An 18,672-nucleotide genomic window follows, 5' to 3' on the forward strand; every position below is an offset into this window, starting at 1 on the left:
ACGCCGGCGCGCCAGTGGGTGTCGAGTGTCGGTCCGGCGCGCCGCCATGGACGGGCCCGTCTGCGCCGGCCCCGAGTCGCCCGGCGACAACGCCTTCTCGACCTTCTACGATGGCCTGTGCGCGGAGCTGCGGGCGCTCGGTGTCGAGGCGTACCGCGCCGAGTTCGACGCGCTCGACACGGACCGCGAGCGGGTGGAGGCGGTGCTGCGGCTGCAGGCGGCCGCGCGCCTGCGCCTGCCCGCCGCCGGCGCCACCGGCAAAAGCGAGGAACAGGCGCGCCGCTTCCTCGAGATGGCAATGAACTGCACCGACTCGCAGCGCAAGCTTGTGCTGTGCAACACGGCGCTGCAGCACTGTCCGCTGGAGCTGGCGCAGCCGGCCCGGCTCAAGGACGGCTGCGTGCGCGACCTCTACCTGGCCGTGGCCATCAACCGACTGTGGACGCTTTACGAGCTGGGCAAGCTGGCGAGCGGGCTGGCTGAAGCCGAGCGGCTGCTGGCCGAGCCGGCGCTGGTCGCTGCCGTTGAGACGCACGTGCAGCTCCTGGTGGAGCGGGCCCGCTTCCAGACGGCGCTGGCGCGGCGCGACGAGGCAGAGGCGAGCGTGCGTCAGGCGCTGCAGATCGTGCGCCAGCTGGACCGCCAGCAGCAGGCCATGTACGCCGTGGAGCTGGGCACCATCCGCAAGCGGCTGGCCGGCGGCGAGGAGGCCGCCGAGGACGTCTCGCAGCCGCCGGCGCCGGAAACGCCGCGTCTCTTCGGCGGCCCGCACCCGCGGCTGCGGCGGGTGTCGGCCGCCCTGGACCTGGCCGTCGACGATCGGCGCGGACGCATGCTGGTCGCCAACACAGACATTCCGCCAGGTGAGCGCGGCGTCGGCCGGCCGCGCCTCGGACACCACGGCCGAGCTTGGCCGCTTGCCCGAGGTGTCCCCCGTTCATGCCAAGCGCTGTCGAGCCATTAGCGAACCGGAAACACGACTGACGTCTGGCGGCGATCGCTGCAGTGCTGCTTTTGCACCAGGGCCTCGATTTGGCGCCGTGCCCCGCAGTCATGCCAGCAATGCGCTCTCCCTTCTCGGTCTCCGTTCTTATGGTTATGTGGCAAATGCCGTTGAAGTTCAGATATAGGCTAAACAAGTTAGCATGTATGGACATCGGTAGCGTGTTGAGCATCACAAAGTCGCCGTGTGGGGCTGTACTGCTGTCGAACCGCTGCTTTGCTGGTCGGCCGGCGCCGTGACGTCACCTGTGGCCGCTGGCCGCAGGCTCGGCGCTGATCGCGGACGAGCCGTTCGCCTGGTCGCTGCACCCGCCTCGCTGGGTCACCCACTGCCAGAACTGCTGCCGGCCGGCCGACTGCCCGCTGCCCTGTCCCGACTGCGCATCGGTCAGTGCTGCTCCGGTGCCCGGCCTGCCCTCGTTGCCAGCAGCTCTGCCCCACTGGACCACGCGGAGGGTGCCCACTCTAGCCGGCTGTTCATTCCGTCGCAGAAAGATCCGCGTCCGACGAAACGCTACTACGTCTGCTACCTGTAAAGTTTAGTCATAAGCTTTACCAGATTACGAGTTGCAAGCGAGCTCCAGGCAAGATGTAAACAAAGAACAGTGCCTGCTATCTTTTGTAAACGGCGCCGTGTGTCCTCCAGCCCGCCGTCACAAAACAACCTCGTCATGCTGTGGCGCGTTTCAACATCACTGGATTTCAATCAGACCTGTGGTAACTATATTTCTGGATCGTTGTTAGCTAAAACTGCGTGTGTGCGCGCGTCTTCCGTTTCGGATCAACGATCAATTCATTGTGGCCTTAAGAGCCCACTAAGAGCCCACTAAGAGCTCTTTAGGTCACACCAGATCAGTCTGCCTTCTGACACGTGTCCACCCGCCCTGACCAGCCCGTGGTCTGAGAGCCTTCTGCGACGGCCGCCAGGTGCTATTCTGCAGCGAGTCCTGCCGCTCCGAGGCGCTGCACCTTTTCCACGGCACAGAGTGCGGCGTGCTCGATCTGCTGATCGACCCCAACTTGGGCCGCATGGCGCTGCTCGTGTTCCGCGTGCTGGCGCGCGCCGGTCCCGACACCCTGCGCCTCCACTTCGAGCCGCCGGCACCGCCGGCGCCCGACGCGCCGCACGACTCGCTCAGCTACGCCGCCGTGTACAGCCAGGTGACCAACACAGCCGACCGGCCCATGGGCGACGTGGTGAAGCGGTGTGCCGTGGCGCTCTACCTGACCGCCTGCCTGGAACGGACCGGCGCGGTGGCGGCCGCCGAGCGCGCGCCCACGGCCGCGCTGGCCCTGCGCCACCTGCAGAGCTGCTCTTGCAACGCGTACGAGGTGACCGAGCTGCGGCTGGCCGGCGGCGGCGTGCGGCTGGCCGAGTTCGAGGAGCTGGGCGGCGCCGTTTACGCGGCCGTCAGCCTGGCAAACCACAGCTGCTTCCCGAACGCGGTGCGCGCCAGCCATGGCCGCCGCCTGGCCGTCACCAGCACGCGGCCGCTGCGCGCCGGCGACGAGCTGCTCGACAACTACGGCTTCCACTTCCACGAGGAGGACGAAACTAGCCGGTACGCGGCGCTGCGTCGCCAGTACCAATTCGCCTGCGAGTGCGCCGCCTGCGAGCAGGGCTGGCCGCTGTACGCCGAGCTGGCCGACGGCGAGCCGCCGTCAGAGGCGCAGCGGCGCGCCGTCGAGCTGCTCGTACTCGGCCGGTACGCGGCGGCGGCCGAGGCGCTGGTGCCCGTGGTGGCGGCCGACGGCGCCGGCGAGCGTGACGCGCCGCCCGACAAGCAGACCGTGCAGCGCCAGAGTCTGCTGGCGCGCTGCATCCAGAGCGGCGGCAACGTGCGCAGCGAGTGAGGCTCCCGCGGGGCCGAGCGGCACGCTGCGCGGACTGCGGAGCGCAGCGGCCGGCTCGCTCCCCAGCAAGCGTAGTCTCGGAGCCTAGCGCCGGCGACGCCTGTAAACCGTTCTGTGAACGCGAAAGGCTTCAGCCAGGCGTGGGTGTCTGGTTACGTGTTACACAGCAGACAAATCACAATAAGTATATTTGAAAACGTTCGGTTAATAAAACTAACAACGCGCGCCATGGTCGATTCATGCGGATGATAGATGATGCAGGTACTCAACAATTGCTTCAATGGTAAATGATGCCGAGCCGGTCTCTGGACGAGCTAGACCGCGTCGCTGCTTGTGCAGCGACTCGCCGCCCCGGCCAGGTCATTGATGGCCACTGCCGTCTTTCGACGGCGGCGTGAGCGGCAGGCGGGCCAGACGAGCCAGCAGCTCCTCCCCGGAAGACGGCCGCCGCCCGGTCGGCGCTGGCTCGGGCCGGCCGGTCACCTCGCGCGGGAAGATGTAGTTGAGGTCGCGTCGGATGCGCTCGAGCGAGGCCAGCGGGTTGTCACCGGAGGGGAGCAGCGGCGACACGCCGCGACCCGTCGTGGCGCCACTGTCCGGCCGGCCCAGCGACGAGACGCTGCCGCCGCCCAGCCCGGCCGCTCGGACGGGCGCCCCGCCTCCGTACGACACCGGGCCACCACCGTCCTGCCGTCCGGGGTACAGCTGTGGCCCGCTCTGGGACCGTGAGGGGTACCACTGCGGTCCAACATCCTGCCGGTCCGGATACAGCTGAGGTCCGCTCCCCAATCGAACGGAGTGGCCGTGCGCGCCGCCGTCGGCCGGCGGGGCGGCCGCCAGCCGGGCGCCGGCCGAGGCGGGCCGGCGTGGGTTCAGCACGTGGGAGCGGTAGGTGGGCGGCTCGGGCGGCTCCGGCGGGGGCGCCAGCCCGCCGCCGGCCGGCTGGCACCGCTCCACCACCAGCGTTAGCTCCTGGCGCAGCTGCGACACGGTCCGCTGGAAGCCCGACACGCCGTGCAGCAGCCGGCCCAGCTCCTCGCCGTTGACGTCCGTCTGCGCGGCAGCAGAGGCGCGCGCCGGCGCCGGCCGCCGCGCCGCGCCCTCGCGCGCCAACATCACCTTCTCTTTCATCTTGCCGACGGCCACGCGGTACTCGGCCTCGAGGCGGCGGAACTCGGCATCGTAGTGCTGCTCGCGCTCCTTGACGTAGCCGTGGTAGGCGCGCAGCTTCTCCTTGCTGGCGCGCAGCTTGTCGCGCAGGTCCGTGGCCTCAGCGTCGGCCTGCTGTTGGCGCGACTCGAGCTCTGTCAGCCGGGCGCGCAGCTCCTCGCCGCCGTCCAGCTCGGCCGCCAGCTGCCGCACCTGTGCCCAGCGGGGCACGGATCAGGCGGACACATCACAGGCCGGGACAAGGGCTAGCCAAAGACGACACAGACTGACAGACACCCCGACCGATGGACGTCAACACCGCATGGCCCCTCGTAATGAAGGGCGTGATGGAGACCATTAGGGTGCCAAAGGTGACAAATACAGACGACCCTGACAACAAAGTTCATTCACCCCACGACGTCAAACACCAGTCGGCCAGTGCGGCCAGTCGCCGGTCACTAGCCGCACATAGGGACTGGGTCGTCGTTGTGACATCAGCAAGGGTAGACTGTGCCGCATTACGAGTCTCGCCGTGTTATGTGTAGCTATTAGTCACAGCCGAGGAACAGACACCGCCTCTAACAAAGTACCCTTATGGCGTTATTTATGGCTCTGGCCTCAGCCCAACTTGGTTGCGTGATTCCATACTTCCTTTAAGTTTCATTTTCAGTGCCTCACCCGCATGGTAAATGCGGCATTTACATCAGACAGTTCCAAATATTGCAAAGCGATTCCGCTCTTCGATTGTTTTCTTTGCCTACTATAAGTGCCCTTGCCCCTTGAAAGGTGTCATACGTTTGCCGCTAGTTTTTCATTGCATAATTTCCGTTGCATGACGTCGGAATCACTTTCAGTTGAAGGTAGCACATAAGCCGAACCGCCTGTTGCCGGGTTGGTTCTGAAGGTCACTCGACTAGGAAGACTCAATCAAGACTTGCTGGTGCTGCTGGTACGTTTAGACACTAGTGTGGAGTGGGTTTTGGCAAATATAAAATCTAGAGTAAGATTTCTCTTTGACTGACCCCCACGGACCGATACGGGCGACCTTGACACTCGTGTATCCCGCCAAGCAGTTGTAAACCAGCTACACCGGCCGCACCCGAGCATGGCTCTTGGACTTGAGCCAGTGAAGGTGCACCACGACACGGAATACTGAAGCACGTACGCAGTGACAGAGCCAGGATGGGGGGGGGGGGGAGGGGGCGGCAACTGAGCAGGACGAACAATGACTGACGGGGATACAGCCACAACTATCAACCAGATTAGCCCTGAAGTCATAATTTGACAAACGCCGAGTCGCTTGCTATGACATGACGCTAAATGGTCGCCGCTTGACGTTAGCGAATCATCCACGGAATAAGTCAGTTCCCATGCCCCACTACATACATGAGAGCACTAGGTTCCCATAGAGGCAGGACCGCCTCTATGTGTGCAGCCGCCATCTCCCATGCCAGCCGCACTCCGTCGACGGCCACCGTCTCCCACACCAGCCCCACTCCGTCAGCGGCCGCCGTCTCCCACACCAGCCCCACTCCGCCAGCAGCCGCCGTTTCCCACACCAGCCCCATTCGGCCAGCAGCCGCCGTCTCCCACACCAGCCCCACTCGGCCAGCGGCCGCCGTCTCCCACACCAGCCCCACTCGGCCAGCGGCCGCCATCTCCCACACCAGCCCCACTCCGTCAGCAGCCGCCGTCTCCCACACTAGCCTCACTCCTCCAGCGGCCCTCACCTGCTGTTCGTAGTTTTCCCTGTCGGCCTGCCGCTGCGCCAGGGCGTTGTCGTAGCTCTCAGCCAGGCGGGCGTTGTCGGCCGCGAGCCGGGCGTTCTCCTGCCGCAGCAGCTCGGTGTCGGCGGCCGCCTGCCGGCGCAGCTCCTCCTCGGCCTTGGTCAGCTCGGCCACCTGGCACCAGTATAGATCATGGGTCGGGAGTCGGGACAAGAGGTGCGAGACACCCGTCACAGACACTGGTCAGCTAGGCCACCTGGCACCAGTATAGATCATGGGTCGGGAGTCGGGACAAGAGGTGCGAGACACCCCTCACAGACACTGGTCAGCTAGGCCACCTGGCACCAGTATAGATCATGGGTCGGGAGCCGGCACAAGAGGTGCGAGACACCCGTCCCAGGCACTGGTCACCTTGACCACCTGGCGAGAACGCAGGAGGATCGATGAGGTCTCGTTGATCGTGGCGCTCATTTTCCGCCGTTGACCGAGGTTCAGCAATGGACACACGAGGAAAATGCCGTGTTATGTCAAATACGTGACCGTTGCTGCCGCGTTGGACAATGACGGAAAGAATCCACGATTCGCAAGGTAACAAAACAGCTTGGAAACACACAAGCCATTGAAAAGTATGAACTGGGAGCAAACCCCACATGATATAAGGCACCTGCCCCATCTCCGGGACACTCGTCTGAGCAGCCAGTTCTGTCCTGCACTCCTGGTGTTCCCTGGTACTCGTCCCTCACGCACGATATAAGGCACCTGCCCCATCTCCGGGACACTCGTCTGAGCAGCCAGTTCTGTCCTGCACTCCTGGTGTTCCCTGGTACTCGTCCCTCACGCTGTCATCTTTCGGCCGGCGGTAACTGGCCCCGCATCCTATGCCCCACGCCGCCCAGCTCCGGGCTTCGTCTCCTATGCACCTCACACTGTTTCCAGGTGGTCGGGCAGCTATTCCTATATTTCCTGCGTGGGCCCGGTAACCGACCCATCCCTCTGCGCCTCCCGCCGTTCTCCGCGATCCCGGCCGTCGCTCCCGTGCCTCACGTTGTTCTCGATGAGGGCGCGGTAGCTGGCCAGGCCGCGCTGGTAGCCCTCCTCGCTCTCCTGCAGGCGCCTCTCGTGCTCTGCCTTCAAGCGCTCGGTCTCGGCGCGCAGCCGCTCACACTCGGCCGTCAGCTGGTCGGCCGTCAGCTGACTGCGGCGCGTAGTGACGACGGCGGCCGCTAGGCGGCGGTCCTCCTCCAGTGCCAGCCGCAGCCGGGTCTCATACGTCGTGACCAGCTCCTCCTGACACCGCCGCCCGCGGTTACCAATGCCAGGCGTGTAGTACGGGTCACAGGTGCCAAACAACAGTGCACGCAGGGCAACCTAGTGCAATGTTAGCGATGAAGTCACGCGTCCTGAGTGTCTACACTAAGCTGCCAACCATAAATGCAGCCGTGTAATGTAAAAACACAATAATCAAACAACGATGAAACTGCAATTATCTGTCCGACCCCCCTGACAACGCAACCACCACACACCCTAGAGCGGTGACCTGAACATCACCGCCGCCGCACGGTGAGTGCGAGCCTTGTCACGTGCCCCCCCCCCCCCCCCCACCCCACCTCCCTCCCCGCCCCAGCAGTACTCGGCCGGCCCACCTTCTCGACACTGGTCTGCTGCGTCAGCTTCTGCAGCTGGGCGTGCGTCTGCTCCAGCTCCTGGCGCAGCCGCCGCACCAGCTCGCTGTCGGTGCCGCCCGAGGAGCGGCGCTTGAGCTCGCGCAGCTTCCGGTCCGCCTCGGCCCGCTCCTGCCGGATGGGACGGCTCGTGACGGGGTGGCTCGTGATGGGATAGCTCGTGACAGGGTGGCTGGTGACGGGACGGCTCGTGACGGGGAACGGCTGGTGACGGGACGGTTCGTGACGGGGAACGGTTGGTGACGGGACGGCTCGTAACAGGGAACGGCTCGTGACGGGACGGCTCGGCGCGCCCTCCGTCCAGTCCGCGGCTGACAAGGTCGCGGACATGCTCAGTTTGCCGTCAGGATTCAACCCAACGCCGGAAGAACATCGGTATTGATACGAGCTCCAAGCAAGGTTGGACGGTTCGACGGACCTCTTGAAATGACTAAATAGGGCTGAGTACCTTTTTCATCCTATCTTCGTGCTCGCATGCAGATTGCTTAATGTGCTCTTGCAAACTCTGCACGTCCGACTCCAGCTTTCTCTTGTCCAGGCATGCACGCTTCAGCTTCTGGACATCCATGCAAATACAGCGACACCGTAAGCAGTAGCGAAACAATGCGCCACAGGCGACCGACGACGGGGTCCACACTGATAATGCAGAGGTGGCCGACGGAACCAGCGTTGGGACGGGGGCGGCGCTAGCAAAAAAAAAACAAAACGGAATGGGACAAAACAGGACGCGGATCAGCACGAAGACAGTACCAAATCACACACCGGAAACTCGCCTTAAATGCGCAGTAAACCAATGTTTGTACAACACAAATCAGCTGGGTCTCCTTATGCAAATAACCATGATGAATGACAGGCCGATTAGCGATGCCGTAGCTAGTACATTCATCAATTCGTAACACATGCTTTCCGCTAGTAGTGCGAAACCTGACATAAAATCAACGTGTCTTCCTCTCTCTCTCTCTCCTCAAGAACTGGAGCCTTATGGTCAAGTCTAGCTATCAGCTGGCACACACCAATGTGCGTGCCCGACAGCGGGCGCGCTCATGCACCGACCACCCTGCGCAAAGCCCGGAGACTCCGCTCCGGCCGACCGCCCACGGCCCGGGGCCTCCGCCGCCGCCGCCCGCCGCCGTTACCTTCTTCAGCTTGTCGAGGTGCTGGGCGGACGTCTCGTCGTCCGACTGGACGGCCTTGTGCTGCGTGTGGGGCGCAGTCGGCGGCGGCGGGGCGGGCTGCCGCGGGCTGGTCTGGGTGGCGCTGACCACGGCCGCCGGCGCGCAGGTCTGTGTTGTGGCGCTGCCCACCTGGTGGAAAGGCACGGCAGTGCCATAGTCCGATATCAACAGACAAGACACAATGTGACGATCAGTGTGGGTACGGCTGCCGAGCGACAACCCCAGCCACCCATTCGACGGACCCAGCCATCCCCTCGACAGATCACAGCCATGTCCTCGACAGACCCCAGCCATGTCCTCGACTACCCCAGCTATCCGCTCGACGCACCCAGCAATTCCCTCGACAGATCCCACCCATCCCTTCAACAGACCCCAGCTATCCCCTGGACCGACCCAAGCCACCCCCTCTGCAGACCCCAGTCATTTCCTCGACCGATCCCAGCCGTCCCCCTAGACGGATTTCAGCCATCCCTCTCGGCTGACCCAGCCGTCCCAGCCGTCCCAGCCGCCTGTACAGACCCAGCCGTGCCTTCCAGACTGACCTCGACCTTCTGCCGGCGTCGCTCGGCCTCCACGGCTTCGGCGACGGCCGCCTGCTGGCTGACCCTCCAGTCGGCGTACCAGAGGTCGTAGTGGTGGTCCAGCGCAGTCTTCACCGCCCGCTCACGCTCGCCCACCGACGCCTTCCGCTCTGAAGAGGTCAGTGTCACACACGATAATAAAGCCGCCGTCGACACGCCATATCATGGCCGTGCTTTTTCATTGTTTTTGTGCGGTACAACTTTGCGCCGTCCAATACTGCTACCCATAAACGTTATATTTCGTTGACTACACTTCAGCAGTCCTTACTAGCGTCAATCACGAATAAGATGAATAGGCACTACGAGAGCGGATCAATAAATCACAATTTAGAGCAAAACCGGCATGTCCTCGCCTCTTCGATGCTCTACAACAATGCCAAATGGAAATGAGCTTACCCTCGTTCGTTTTCTCCTCCAACTGATCCTTTTCTTGACACACCTTGACATACAGCTCTTTAACATCGTGCAACTCCTCTTGGGTACGGGCAAGGTCCGCCCTGAGAAACAAACGTGCAAGACAACTGACGGCACGGGAACACAACCAAGACAGAAAGGAATAAAAGACAATCTCCAACAAAGGATTAGTGGATCCAACGAAAAATAAAAAGCCCGAATTCATGCTCGGAATAACTGTCATGTCAATGGCGACACAAGAATAACAACATAACACATGGCTCAAAAAGCATGGTGCAGCAGGACCCGGCAACAGCAAGCCAGCAGCGTTGGCGGAAGCCGCCGTGCCCGCGGACCAACCTGACGCTGCCCAGCTCAGCCTCGTACTCCTCGACCTTCTCGGAGCGCAGCTTGTTCATCATGTCGTCGTGCAGCTGGAGACAGGCCTGGCGGACCTCCTCCACAGCCTGGAGGCGCGCCCTGTCGGCCTGCTCCACCTGCTCGGCCAGGTGACGCCGCAGCTCCTCCGCCGTCTGCCCCGTACACACACAGCCGATCAGCCGGCGGTCAGCCCGCCAAACAGGGCTTAGCACCCCACTCGACAGCTTTAACCCTCAATTCCCCTTAGATTAATATCAACATCCTAACATTTACATATACAACTTACAGGCACTATGCCAATACTGCAGGACACAGCAATACCATCACACAATCATTACCACATCATTACATAGCACATCATCATTACGCACATCACGTCACATAAATCCCACGTTTTCGACCACACCCCGTCTCTCGACAGGCAAGTTTGGTGGCTCGAAAATGATCTCTCCCCCTCCACCCTCACATCCCTTCACCCTTTGACACAACACATATCCCTGTTGGTGCTCTGCTTTGGTTTTTTCGTCCTTGTGTCATGGTTTGATTTGAACGTTACTGTGCGAGGTCTCGCTATTCTGCTCTAAATTCGCACATTGATCGTGTGTGTGCAGTTAACCATTCACATTCTAGGTAGCGCTTTAAAGTGCACTTAAGACCTGATGATGATGATGATTGGGGTTTTAGGGCGGGTCGACTTCCAGGGTCATAATAACTTGGTTTCACACCATGATCAAACGCCTTGCACGTTACGATGTATGCATGGCGGTCATTGACAATGCCAAATAAGGCACATTCCATGACATTCCATGACATTACTTGGCCTGATATTCCATTTCTGAAATATGTGTGCCCATATCTGCCTTACTGATTGAGTCATATAAGACGTAAGGTATTGTATCCGTTGCATTACAGTAAGGGCAAGCTGGCCTTGCTTTCCCAATTACATAAGCTGTTAAATGCATTTGTGAGGAACATTGCACATATAGATAAGGCAGCACTGTTAGCCTTATTCCTCTTAGTTATTCATCCAATAAAAGCATGCAAGCCAAAATATAAATACGTCTATCTTTCCTTCCCCCTGGTTATTCTACAAGGAATAAGGCAAACTTTCCTGACGCACAAACATCGCCTGGTACGATAATGATGATGCGGGATTACGCATACTGGAGATTCGTCGTCTCATGCAACAATACGGAACTTCAAACATTTTCCATCAATTTTCCGCATCATATCTTTCTTACTCTCATCTCGACAGGGCCTTTGGACCGATTCCACCGAGTTCAGCCAGGTAAAAACCAGTTGCGTAGTTTCGTGATTTTCCATTTTCAGGCTCAGCAGTTATTGTACACGATTATGTACAAGTCTTGCAATGCAATCACCGTTGTACCAATACCCAGCAGCAAGAAATGGCGTAAGCGACAGCCGCCGTAGGAAGAAAGCGACATAATTACACGTGGGTCACCTGCTCTCTGCAGCATATACATCAGCATCGTTTAGATCCCGATCATGATCACGTCAGTCAAGCCCGAAGGCGTGCCGTATTCTTGGGTGATGTTCGTCTCACCTTGTGCAGCTTCTCGCCCTCGTGGCGGATCTTCTTCAGCTGCTCCTCGGCCAGTTTGCGCTGCTTCTGCTCGGCGGCCAGCTGCCGCTCCAGCTCTGCCACCTTCTCAGCCGGCTGTCCCGGCTGGCCGGCAGGCGCCAGCTGCTGCACCTGTCCAGCGCATGCGTACCAGTGGCGGTCAGGTCGTCACAGGGTCCCCACTCAGCGCTGACCGAGCACGGACTGACGTCCACGGCGGTGGAGGCAAATGGACCGTGTGGAAGCATGGTGATCTCAGGCGCCTGTCAGCCGGCTCCAGCCATGCATGTAACACAATGGAACAGCAGCAGCGTTACAGACGGGCCGGAAACAACAGCCATCTGACAAACAAGCCCTAAACCTGAAAAACGTCCTAACGTCCCAATGCCAGCGCACAAGTTACGAGCAGCACTCTTGCCCCGGTCCTGCCACTCTCTCCCTCTGACCTGATCCTTGAGGACGGCCAGCTGCGCATCACGCTCTTCCAGCTGCCGGCGCGCCAGCTCCAGCTGCTGCTGGGCGTCCGCCAGCTGCGGCCGCAAACGAGTAACCTCCTCGCGGCGGGCGCGTGTGTTCTCCAGAGAGCGGACCAACTCGCGGCGCAGCGAGAACGGCGCCGACTCCCCGCCAGAGGACGTCCTGAGGCCGACACACCGTCAGGGGCGGCGTCAGGCCGACACACCGTCAGGGGCGGCGTCAGGCCGACACACCGTCAGGGGCGGCGTCAGGCCGACACACCGTCAGGGGCGGCGTCAGGCCGACACACCGTCAGGGGCGGCGTCAGGCCGACACACCGTCAGGGGCGGCATCAGACGGACACACCCTCAGGGGCGGCATCAGACGGACACACCGTCAGGGGCGGCATCAGACGGACACACCGTCAGGGGCGGCGTCAGACCGACACACCGTCAGGGGCGGCGTCAGGCGGACACACCGTCAGGAGCGGCGTCAGGCCGACACACCGTCAGGGCATCAACATCTGCACCAGTCATCGAGGCACACAGGCACTCTGGCAGCCTCCATTACACGTCCCTGTAAGGAGATCTTTCCATCAGACTGCTAGGCAAACTTCGAGAGATCATTACGAGGTAGCAGTCAGGGAATGCAGCGATGATGATGATGATGATGATGATGATGATGACTGGGGTTTTAGGGCGCCAATCAGTATCAGATATATCAGATAATCAGAGGTAGCAGTCAGGGAATGCAGTGAACCAATGTCACAGCCCATCGTCAGAAAACAGGGATGGGAACCACTATCAGACAATATTCAAACATCACTCGGTGACCCCGCCAGCCACGCAGCCGTCACTGCCTCCGTAGCGCCGTGGATGGAGCGCCTCTCCGCGTCACCCCCCGGCTGCACGCGATGTGCCCCAGGCGACGATTGTGACGGCCTTGGCCCACCTCACCTGGCCGCCTGCGGGGTGGACTGGGCTGTCGCCGCCACGCCCAGCTGGAAGGCGTCGGCGGCCGGCTCCTCCGTACCGCCCAGTCGCAGCACCGACTCGCAGGCGTCCAGGTCACGCTGAAGGTTCGCCAGCTGTTCCTGAGGGGCCAACCGAGCGGCGAGTCAGCTGATGGGGGACAGCACGAGGTGCGACAGCCATCTCCCAGTTGATCTAAGACGGCACGGAAGCATCACATTTCACCTCGCAAAGGTAAACATCCGTTAAAGACGCGAAAAGTCAGAAACATGTCCATCTTCGACGGATCAATGCCCAAGAATCGTGAATGACATTAATATACACACTAAAGCAGCAAAAATAAGTTAGGGAACACCATAAACCCCCACCTTAGCCGTGGCCAGCTGCTGCTCGGTCTGTAGCCGGCGGGTCTCCTCGGCAGCCAGCTGTTGGCGCAGCTGCGCAGCGTCACCCTGCATCAGCTGGCGGCAGCGGCTCTGCGCCGCCTCCAGGCCGGACGTCAGCTGGTTGATGATGTCACCCTTGTCGGCGGCCAGCCGGTGCCGGTCCTGCTCCGACTCGGTCAGCTGCGACTGCAGGCTGGCCGCCAGCTCCGTCTGGGGGCGGGCGCGGCGACAGCTCCCGTCAGGAGACCGCCGAGCTGACAGCCGACCGGGGACGTGTCCAATAGTGAAGGCCACAGGCCACTCGTCGACGGGCGCACGGGGTGTCATGACGACATGACGACATCGACATGACGTTCTGCCTGTATGACATTCTGCTCTTCAATACATAAAACAGACATACATGCACTTCAACAAATACACTGGATTGGCCCCAAGCTGACTTCACTCAGCTACACTAGCCAGCGCTCATGTTACACAACAGGTCAGCACACATGCCACACAACAGGCTAGCACTCATGCCACAAACCAGGCCAGCACTCATGCCGCATAACAGATCAGCACTCAGGCCACATAGCAGGCCAGCATTCGTGCCATACAACAGGTCAGCACTCATGCAACACAACATGCCAGCATTCATGAAACACAACAGGACAGCGCTCATGCTATGTGTTGTGCCCGCGTTCGTTCTCGTTTTTACTAGTTCAAAAAGTCAACGTCCGTGTTCAAAAATCTCTTGTTGTTATTCCAAACACCAGCCAATCTCCAATCTCAGCAACTCTCACCACACCCGTATCCTCCGGCCGCCACCCGCTAACCCCCAGCGGGGCGCGCACTCCCGCGCCCGCCGGAACTGCTCAGCTGATCACACAACTCCCCTGCCCGCAGGAACTGCTCAGCTAGGCCCCGACCGTTACATATGCAACAGGCCAGCGCTCATGCTGCGCAATAGGTCAGCACTCACGCCACACAACAGGCAGCATTCATCCAACAATACAGGTCAGCAATAGTGCCAAACAGCAGGCCAGTGCTCATGCCACACAAGAGGTCGATGCTCATGCCACACAAGAGGTAGGCACTCATGCCACACAACAGGTCGGCATTCACGCCAAAGATCAGGTCAAGCCTGGCGAACAAAGCGGCTGGCAGCGCCCGGCTGGCTGCGGCTGGCCGTTCTCACCTGGCGGGTGAGCTGGGCAGTGAGCTGGTCCAGCTGCAGCTGCCGCTCAGCCAGCTCCTGCTCGTGTCGCCGCTGCAGGCCGTCCACCAGCTGCTGGTGGCGCTGCGTGTTACGCGCCAGCGCCTCGGAGCGTTGCAGCTCGGCCAGCTGAGTCTGCAGGCTGGCGACGGTCACCTCGGACGCCTGCAGGCGGCCTGTTTGCTGCCGACAGCGGGGCGACCAGAGTCAGGCCGCGCACGAACGCGCACACGCGACGCAGCCGGCCTGCCACAGCCAGCACTGGTGCTAGCCGCACTTCTCACCATTTCATGAAAATGGCACGGCTCCAACTAGAATCGGAGACCATCAAAAGACACAGAAAGCGCTGCGAGATATCACGGACGAACGGCAGACGTCATTCGAACGCGTAGAACGTAAGTAAACATAAAGTAGAAGCACAGTTAGCCTTATAATGGAAGCCACATCCAACCACGCACCAAATTATGACATTCGGCCAGACACGCACCTCCTTTTTCGCTTCCTCCGATGCCTGCAGTTGAATTCTGAGGGAATCTGTTTCTCCTTTCAGCTGACTAACCAGTGCCTCTTTTTCCACTGTAAAGTCGAGAGGCGTTACTAGTGGTAAAATCAGTTACACGCTTATAAAACAAAACCCTCGTAATAGAAGCTATTAAGTTATTTGAGATAATGCGAGATTATTAGAGAAGCTGGATACCACCATGCCAGTGTGTGGCTCACGCTTATAGAACAAAACCCTCGTAATAAAAGCTGTTAAGTTATTTGAGATAATGCAATATTATTAGAGAAGCTGGATACCACTATTTCTCCATGTGTGTGGCGAAGTGTATATGTAATAGCCTCATAATGGAACAAATACACACATACGAAAGGCTACAGTTGTTCAACTGTCGTACATCATACGGTATCTCTGCCCCTGTCTGTGCGTACCGAGCAAGCTGCGGGCCTGCTGCAGGCTGACTTCCAGGCCCTGGCGGTCAGCGGCCGCCAGCGCCGCCTGGTGGCGCGCGGTGCGCAGCTCGGCGGCCGTGTCGCTGCGTACCCGCTCCGCCTCGGCCCGCAGCCGGCCGATCTCGTGACCCCGCGCCTCGTACAGCGTCTCCAGCTGGTCCCGAGACGAGCGCGCTGGCGACGGCCGGCCGACATCAGCACCGCCGGCGCACAACTCGACCACGACGGCACGGCACGCGGGCCCCCACAAAATATCCGTCGCGGGCGTTCACTCAAGCGAACCGCGGCTCTTCGTCGCACGTTCCAGTTTGCGGAAAACAACAGCAGCGCAACGCAGCCATTCGCAAGCAAGGCGACCGAAGAGCACCATCCTGCAAATACGAGGTGTATCGTAAGCAGCGACGCAGCCCCGACATCCACTGTCCTGCCTCCGCGGCACTCACCCAGTATGTAGTCCTTCTGCTTGTTGGCCACGTACTTGCCGGGGTCCAGCCGCTCTGGCCGGTCCCCGCCCCAGTCGGCCTCGTGGGCCTTCAGACCCATCTCGATCATGTTGCCGCTGCTGGCGTCTTCGTCGGCGGCGTCGCCCGACGTCGCCAGCTCGTTACGTGGACTGGTTGTAACAGTGTCGGTAGTGGGCGGCCGAGGTGTCCGTGCCTGCCAGCCGACCGGCTGGTATCAACGGTGAGAGACGGAGGCGGACGAAACCGGGACCGGTGACGCAAACGTCAGACACGCTCCGCAAGTCTATGCGGTCTTGGTCGGACGCGCTCCGCAACTCTAGACGGTCTTGGTCAGACACGCCGGAGAGGTTCAGACAGCGGGCGTTCGACACGCTTAAGGCAGGCGGCCGCTGCAAGTCTGAGATTCAAACTCAGGAACTACGGCCAGTCCCCGCACAACGCGCTGCAGCAACACTGACAGTTCGGATCACAAGAGCCGCGACAGACAGACCCGGCCCGAGTCCACCGCGATCGAAAAACCCACCGGAGCCGGACAAGAGTCGAGGCGGCCGCTGCAGCACGGCCCCGCTGCAGGCCATATAGCAGTTCCCCGCATGGCTTCATGCAGCTGCATGATGGCGATGTGCAATTTATTGACATCAAGTATTCACGAAGTAAAAGGGCTCAGAGCGTTGCCTAAGAAAACAGCGATCACTCGTGTACTCGCTAAGTGAAGGTCATTAGCCTCACCACCCCTAGTGACAGTTGGAAGTCTCGTGTAGCGCACCAGATCCCCATCTTTGCAGAATGAGCTCCAAATCCCACCAGTCATTTCCGTCCCCCACCCCCTCCCCATCACAATGGTCATCCTTCACAGGGGATAGGACCGGAAAACAAACAACCCACGATGCAAGTGGTCGCCCTTGTCAGCGATGCGCGTTTGGCTTGCTCGCGACCGACAGCGCTAGCGATTGCCGCAACGTCCGCCAGCCGCCAGCGCAGCGGCGGCACCTGGACTCGTCGCGCCCGGGCCGGTCACCTCGAGCGGCCGCCGCGCCTCCTCCGCCGCCCGCTCACCAGACGTGTCCAGGTACTGGCGCGGAGTGTTGACCATCTCGGTCAGGCATCTTGTTGGTCTCCTCGGGCCGGAGCGTCACGTACGCGTAGAAGCGCCGACCGGCTCCGGCTCGTACTCGTCTGAGTCCCGGCGGTAGCCACCGTCGGGTGGCACGGGTAGTCGTCCGGGTGGCGCGGGTAGTCGCCGTCCGGGTGGCACGGATAGTCGCCGCCCAGGGTGGCGCTGATAATCTCCATCCGGGTGGCGCTGGTAATCTCCATCCGGGTGGCGAGGGTAGTCTCCGTCCGGGTGCGTGACGTACCCGCCGGCCGGATCACTCATACGCGGCAGGTTGTACTGGTCGCCCAGCTCGTCAAACAGCGACCTGAACCGATTAGAGAGACAGACATATCAGCTGTTTGGGTGTAAAATGCCCTTTTTGGGATCTCTTCATGCATTGCCCTACCCGCATAACATATGATTGCTCACCACACTTGTACATCGTTCGGCGGCGGAAAAAAAAGGCATGCAGATGACGCCTTCAGCTATGTTCCGGGCTTAATGTGGATTATATATATATATTATATATATATACTATATATATATAATATATAATATATATATACATATATATATATATACACACATATATGTGTGTATATCTGAGCTGATTTGTGATTTAATCAGGTTTGCTATGCAAACCTACCTTTCTCTATCAGCCACAAAAGGTGTAGAGGTGGGATATTTTTCTGGGTGAAAACTTGGGTCACCAGTGTGGTTCAGTGTAGCATCTTCATCTTCATCATCATCTTCAATGAGATCATCAAATGCATCCTTCAATACATTCTGGAGCTGAAAACAATATAGACAAGAACATCACTCAGCATTCCATGGCTAATCAGACAACTTGTTTGATGAGCATAACAATAGCTGGCAGCCTAGTGCTCAGGTTTGATGCAAATTGAGCCTGAGACGACGAAGTTCAGCAGCATGCATATCTACCCTCATCTGGATAATGAGGCAAACACATTTTCCTATATTGCAACTTGTCCCACTTTGCAGCCTTAGCATACCTCTTGATTTCGTCGTTCCTCCTCTTCCGCTGTCTCAGCTTCGTCCTCTTCCCCGGCATCCCGAGTTCCCGGCTCCACTGAGATGTCATCAAAATGTAGACTCGCCCCATTGCATAAACTGGACCCAGGTACATCCATGATCTGCTGGGTGCCTCAAATATAGGACCTGTAATCAAGATTGCACGCTTGCAGGTGGCCATACAATGGCCCTCAATCTGATATTAATCCCCCCACCATAGTCACTTTTTTGTATCATTTTCGCTATTAACTGGTGGCAAAAATGATACAATCAAGTGGAACAATAAAGGGAATCAACTGATTTCATATTCCCTGTCTAATCTGCTCATGATGAGCGAAACAGCGCATACCAAGTGACCATTGCTTTAACTATGAGGTTATTTATAACTTCATTGGCCCGGGACTGCTCGGCACGTATGCCTTCTAGAAGTCAATACCTCTGCCACCACTGATTGTTAGTTGATGCAGCCTTTGTAATAAGCCTCGTTCCTCAACAGCTGTGCCGCATAAACTATGCATAGTATACATCTATATATATACTATTTCCTGACAGTGCGTCTGTTTGCCTGTCTCATTTTGCGTCGCGTCGCGCCCGG

At 59.6% G+C, this 18,672-nt stretch overlaps 2 protein-coding genes and 1 long non-coding RNA gene across 3 annotated transcripts; 1 reads left to right on the top strand and 2 right to left on the bottom strand.

The window, feature by feature from the left end:
- The first annotated feature begins 32 nt into the window (after positions 1-32).
- LOC119111399 (SET and MYND domain-containing protein 4) lies at positions 33-2,856 on the top strand. The gene is made up of 4 exons (XM_037235213.1): positions 33-863; positions 1,268-1,389; positions 1,930-2,646; positions 2,791-2,856. Exons 1-4 carry the CDS (start codon positions 47-49, stop codon positions 2,854-2,856), a joined length of 1,722 nt encoding a protein of 573 aa, XP_037091108.1. The 5' UTR covers positions 33-46.
- An 84-nt stretch (positions 2,857-2,940) lies between these two features.
- LOC119111400 (centrosomal protein of 152 kDa-like) lies at positions 2,941-16,090 on the bottom strand. Its single transcript, XM_037235214.1, has 21 exons — positions 15,929-16,090; positions 15,465-15,659; positions 15,022-15,110; positions 14,517-14,717; positions 13,322-13,549; positions 12,992-13,075; positions 12,939-12,946; positions 11,973-12,165; positions 11,509-11,658; positions 9,924-10,096; positions 9,567-9,667; positions 9,132-9,280; positions 8,551-8,718; positions 7,863-7,970; positions 7,376-7,525; positions 6,777-7,019; positions 5,736-5,906; positions 3,952-4,218; positions 3,821-3,909; positions 3,329-3,448; positions 2,941-2,968 (listed from the first exon to the last, which is right to left on the bottom strand). The coding sequence occupies exons 1-21, from the start codon at positions 16,035-16,037 to the stop codon at positions 2,941-2,943; spliced, it is 3,024 nt and encodes a 1,007-aa protein (XP_037091109.1). The 5' UTR covers positions 16,038-16,090.
- A 1,142-nt stretch (positions 16,091-17,232) lies between these two features.
- LOC119111765 (uncharacterized) lies at positions 17,233-18,171 on the bottom strand. The gene is made up of 3 exons (XR_005095606.1): positions 18,059-18,171; positions 17,692-17,837; positions 17,233-17,370 (listed from the first exon to the last, which is right to left on the bottom strand). It is a non-coding gene; the product is annotated as an uncharacterized LOC119111765 (long non-coding RNA).
- Positions 18,172-18,672: the final 501 nt, after the last annotated feature.

This window comes from Pollicipes pollicipes, unplaced genomic scaffold (assembly GCF_011947565.3).
Source record: "Pollicipes pollicipes isolate AB1234 unplaced genomic scaffold, Ppol_2.1 Scaffold_7261;HRSCAF=8764_pilon_pilon_pilon, whole genome shotgun sequence".
Classification (NCBI taxonomy): Eukaryota; Metazoa; Arthropoda; class Thecostraca; order Pollicipedomorpha; family Pollicipedidae; genus Pollicipes; species Pollicipes pollicipes.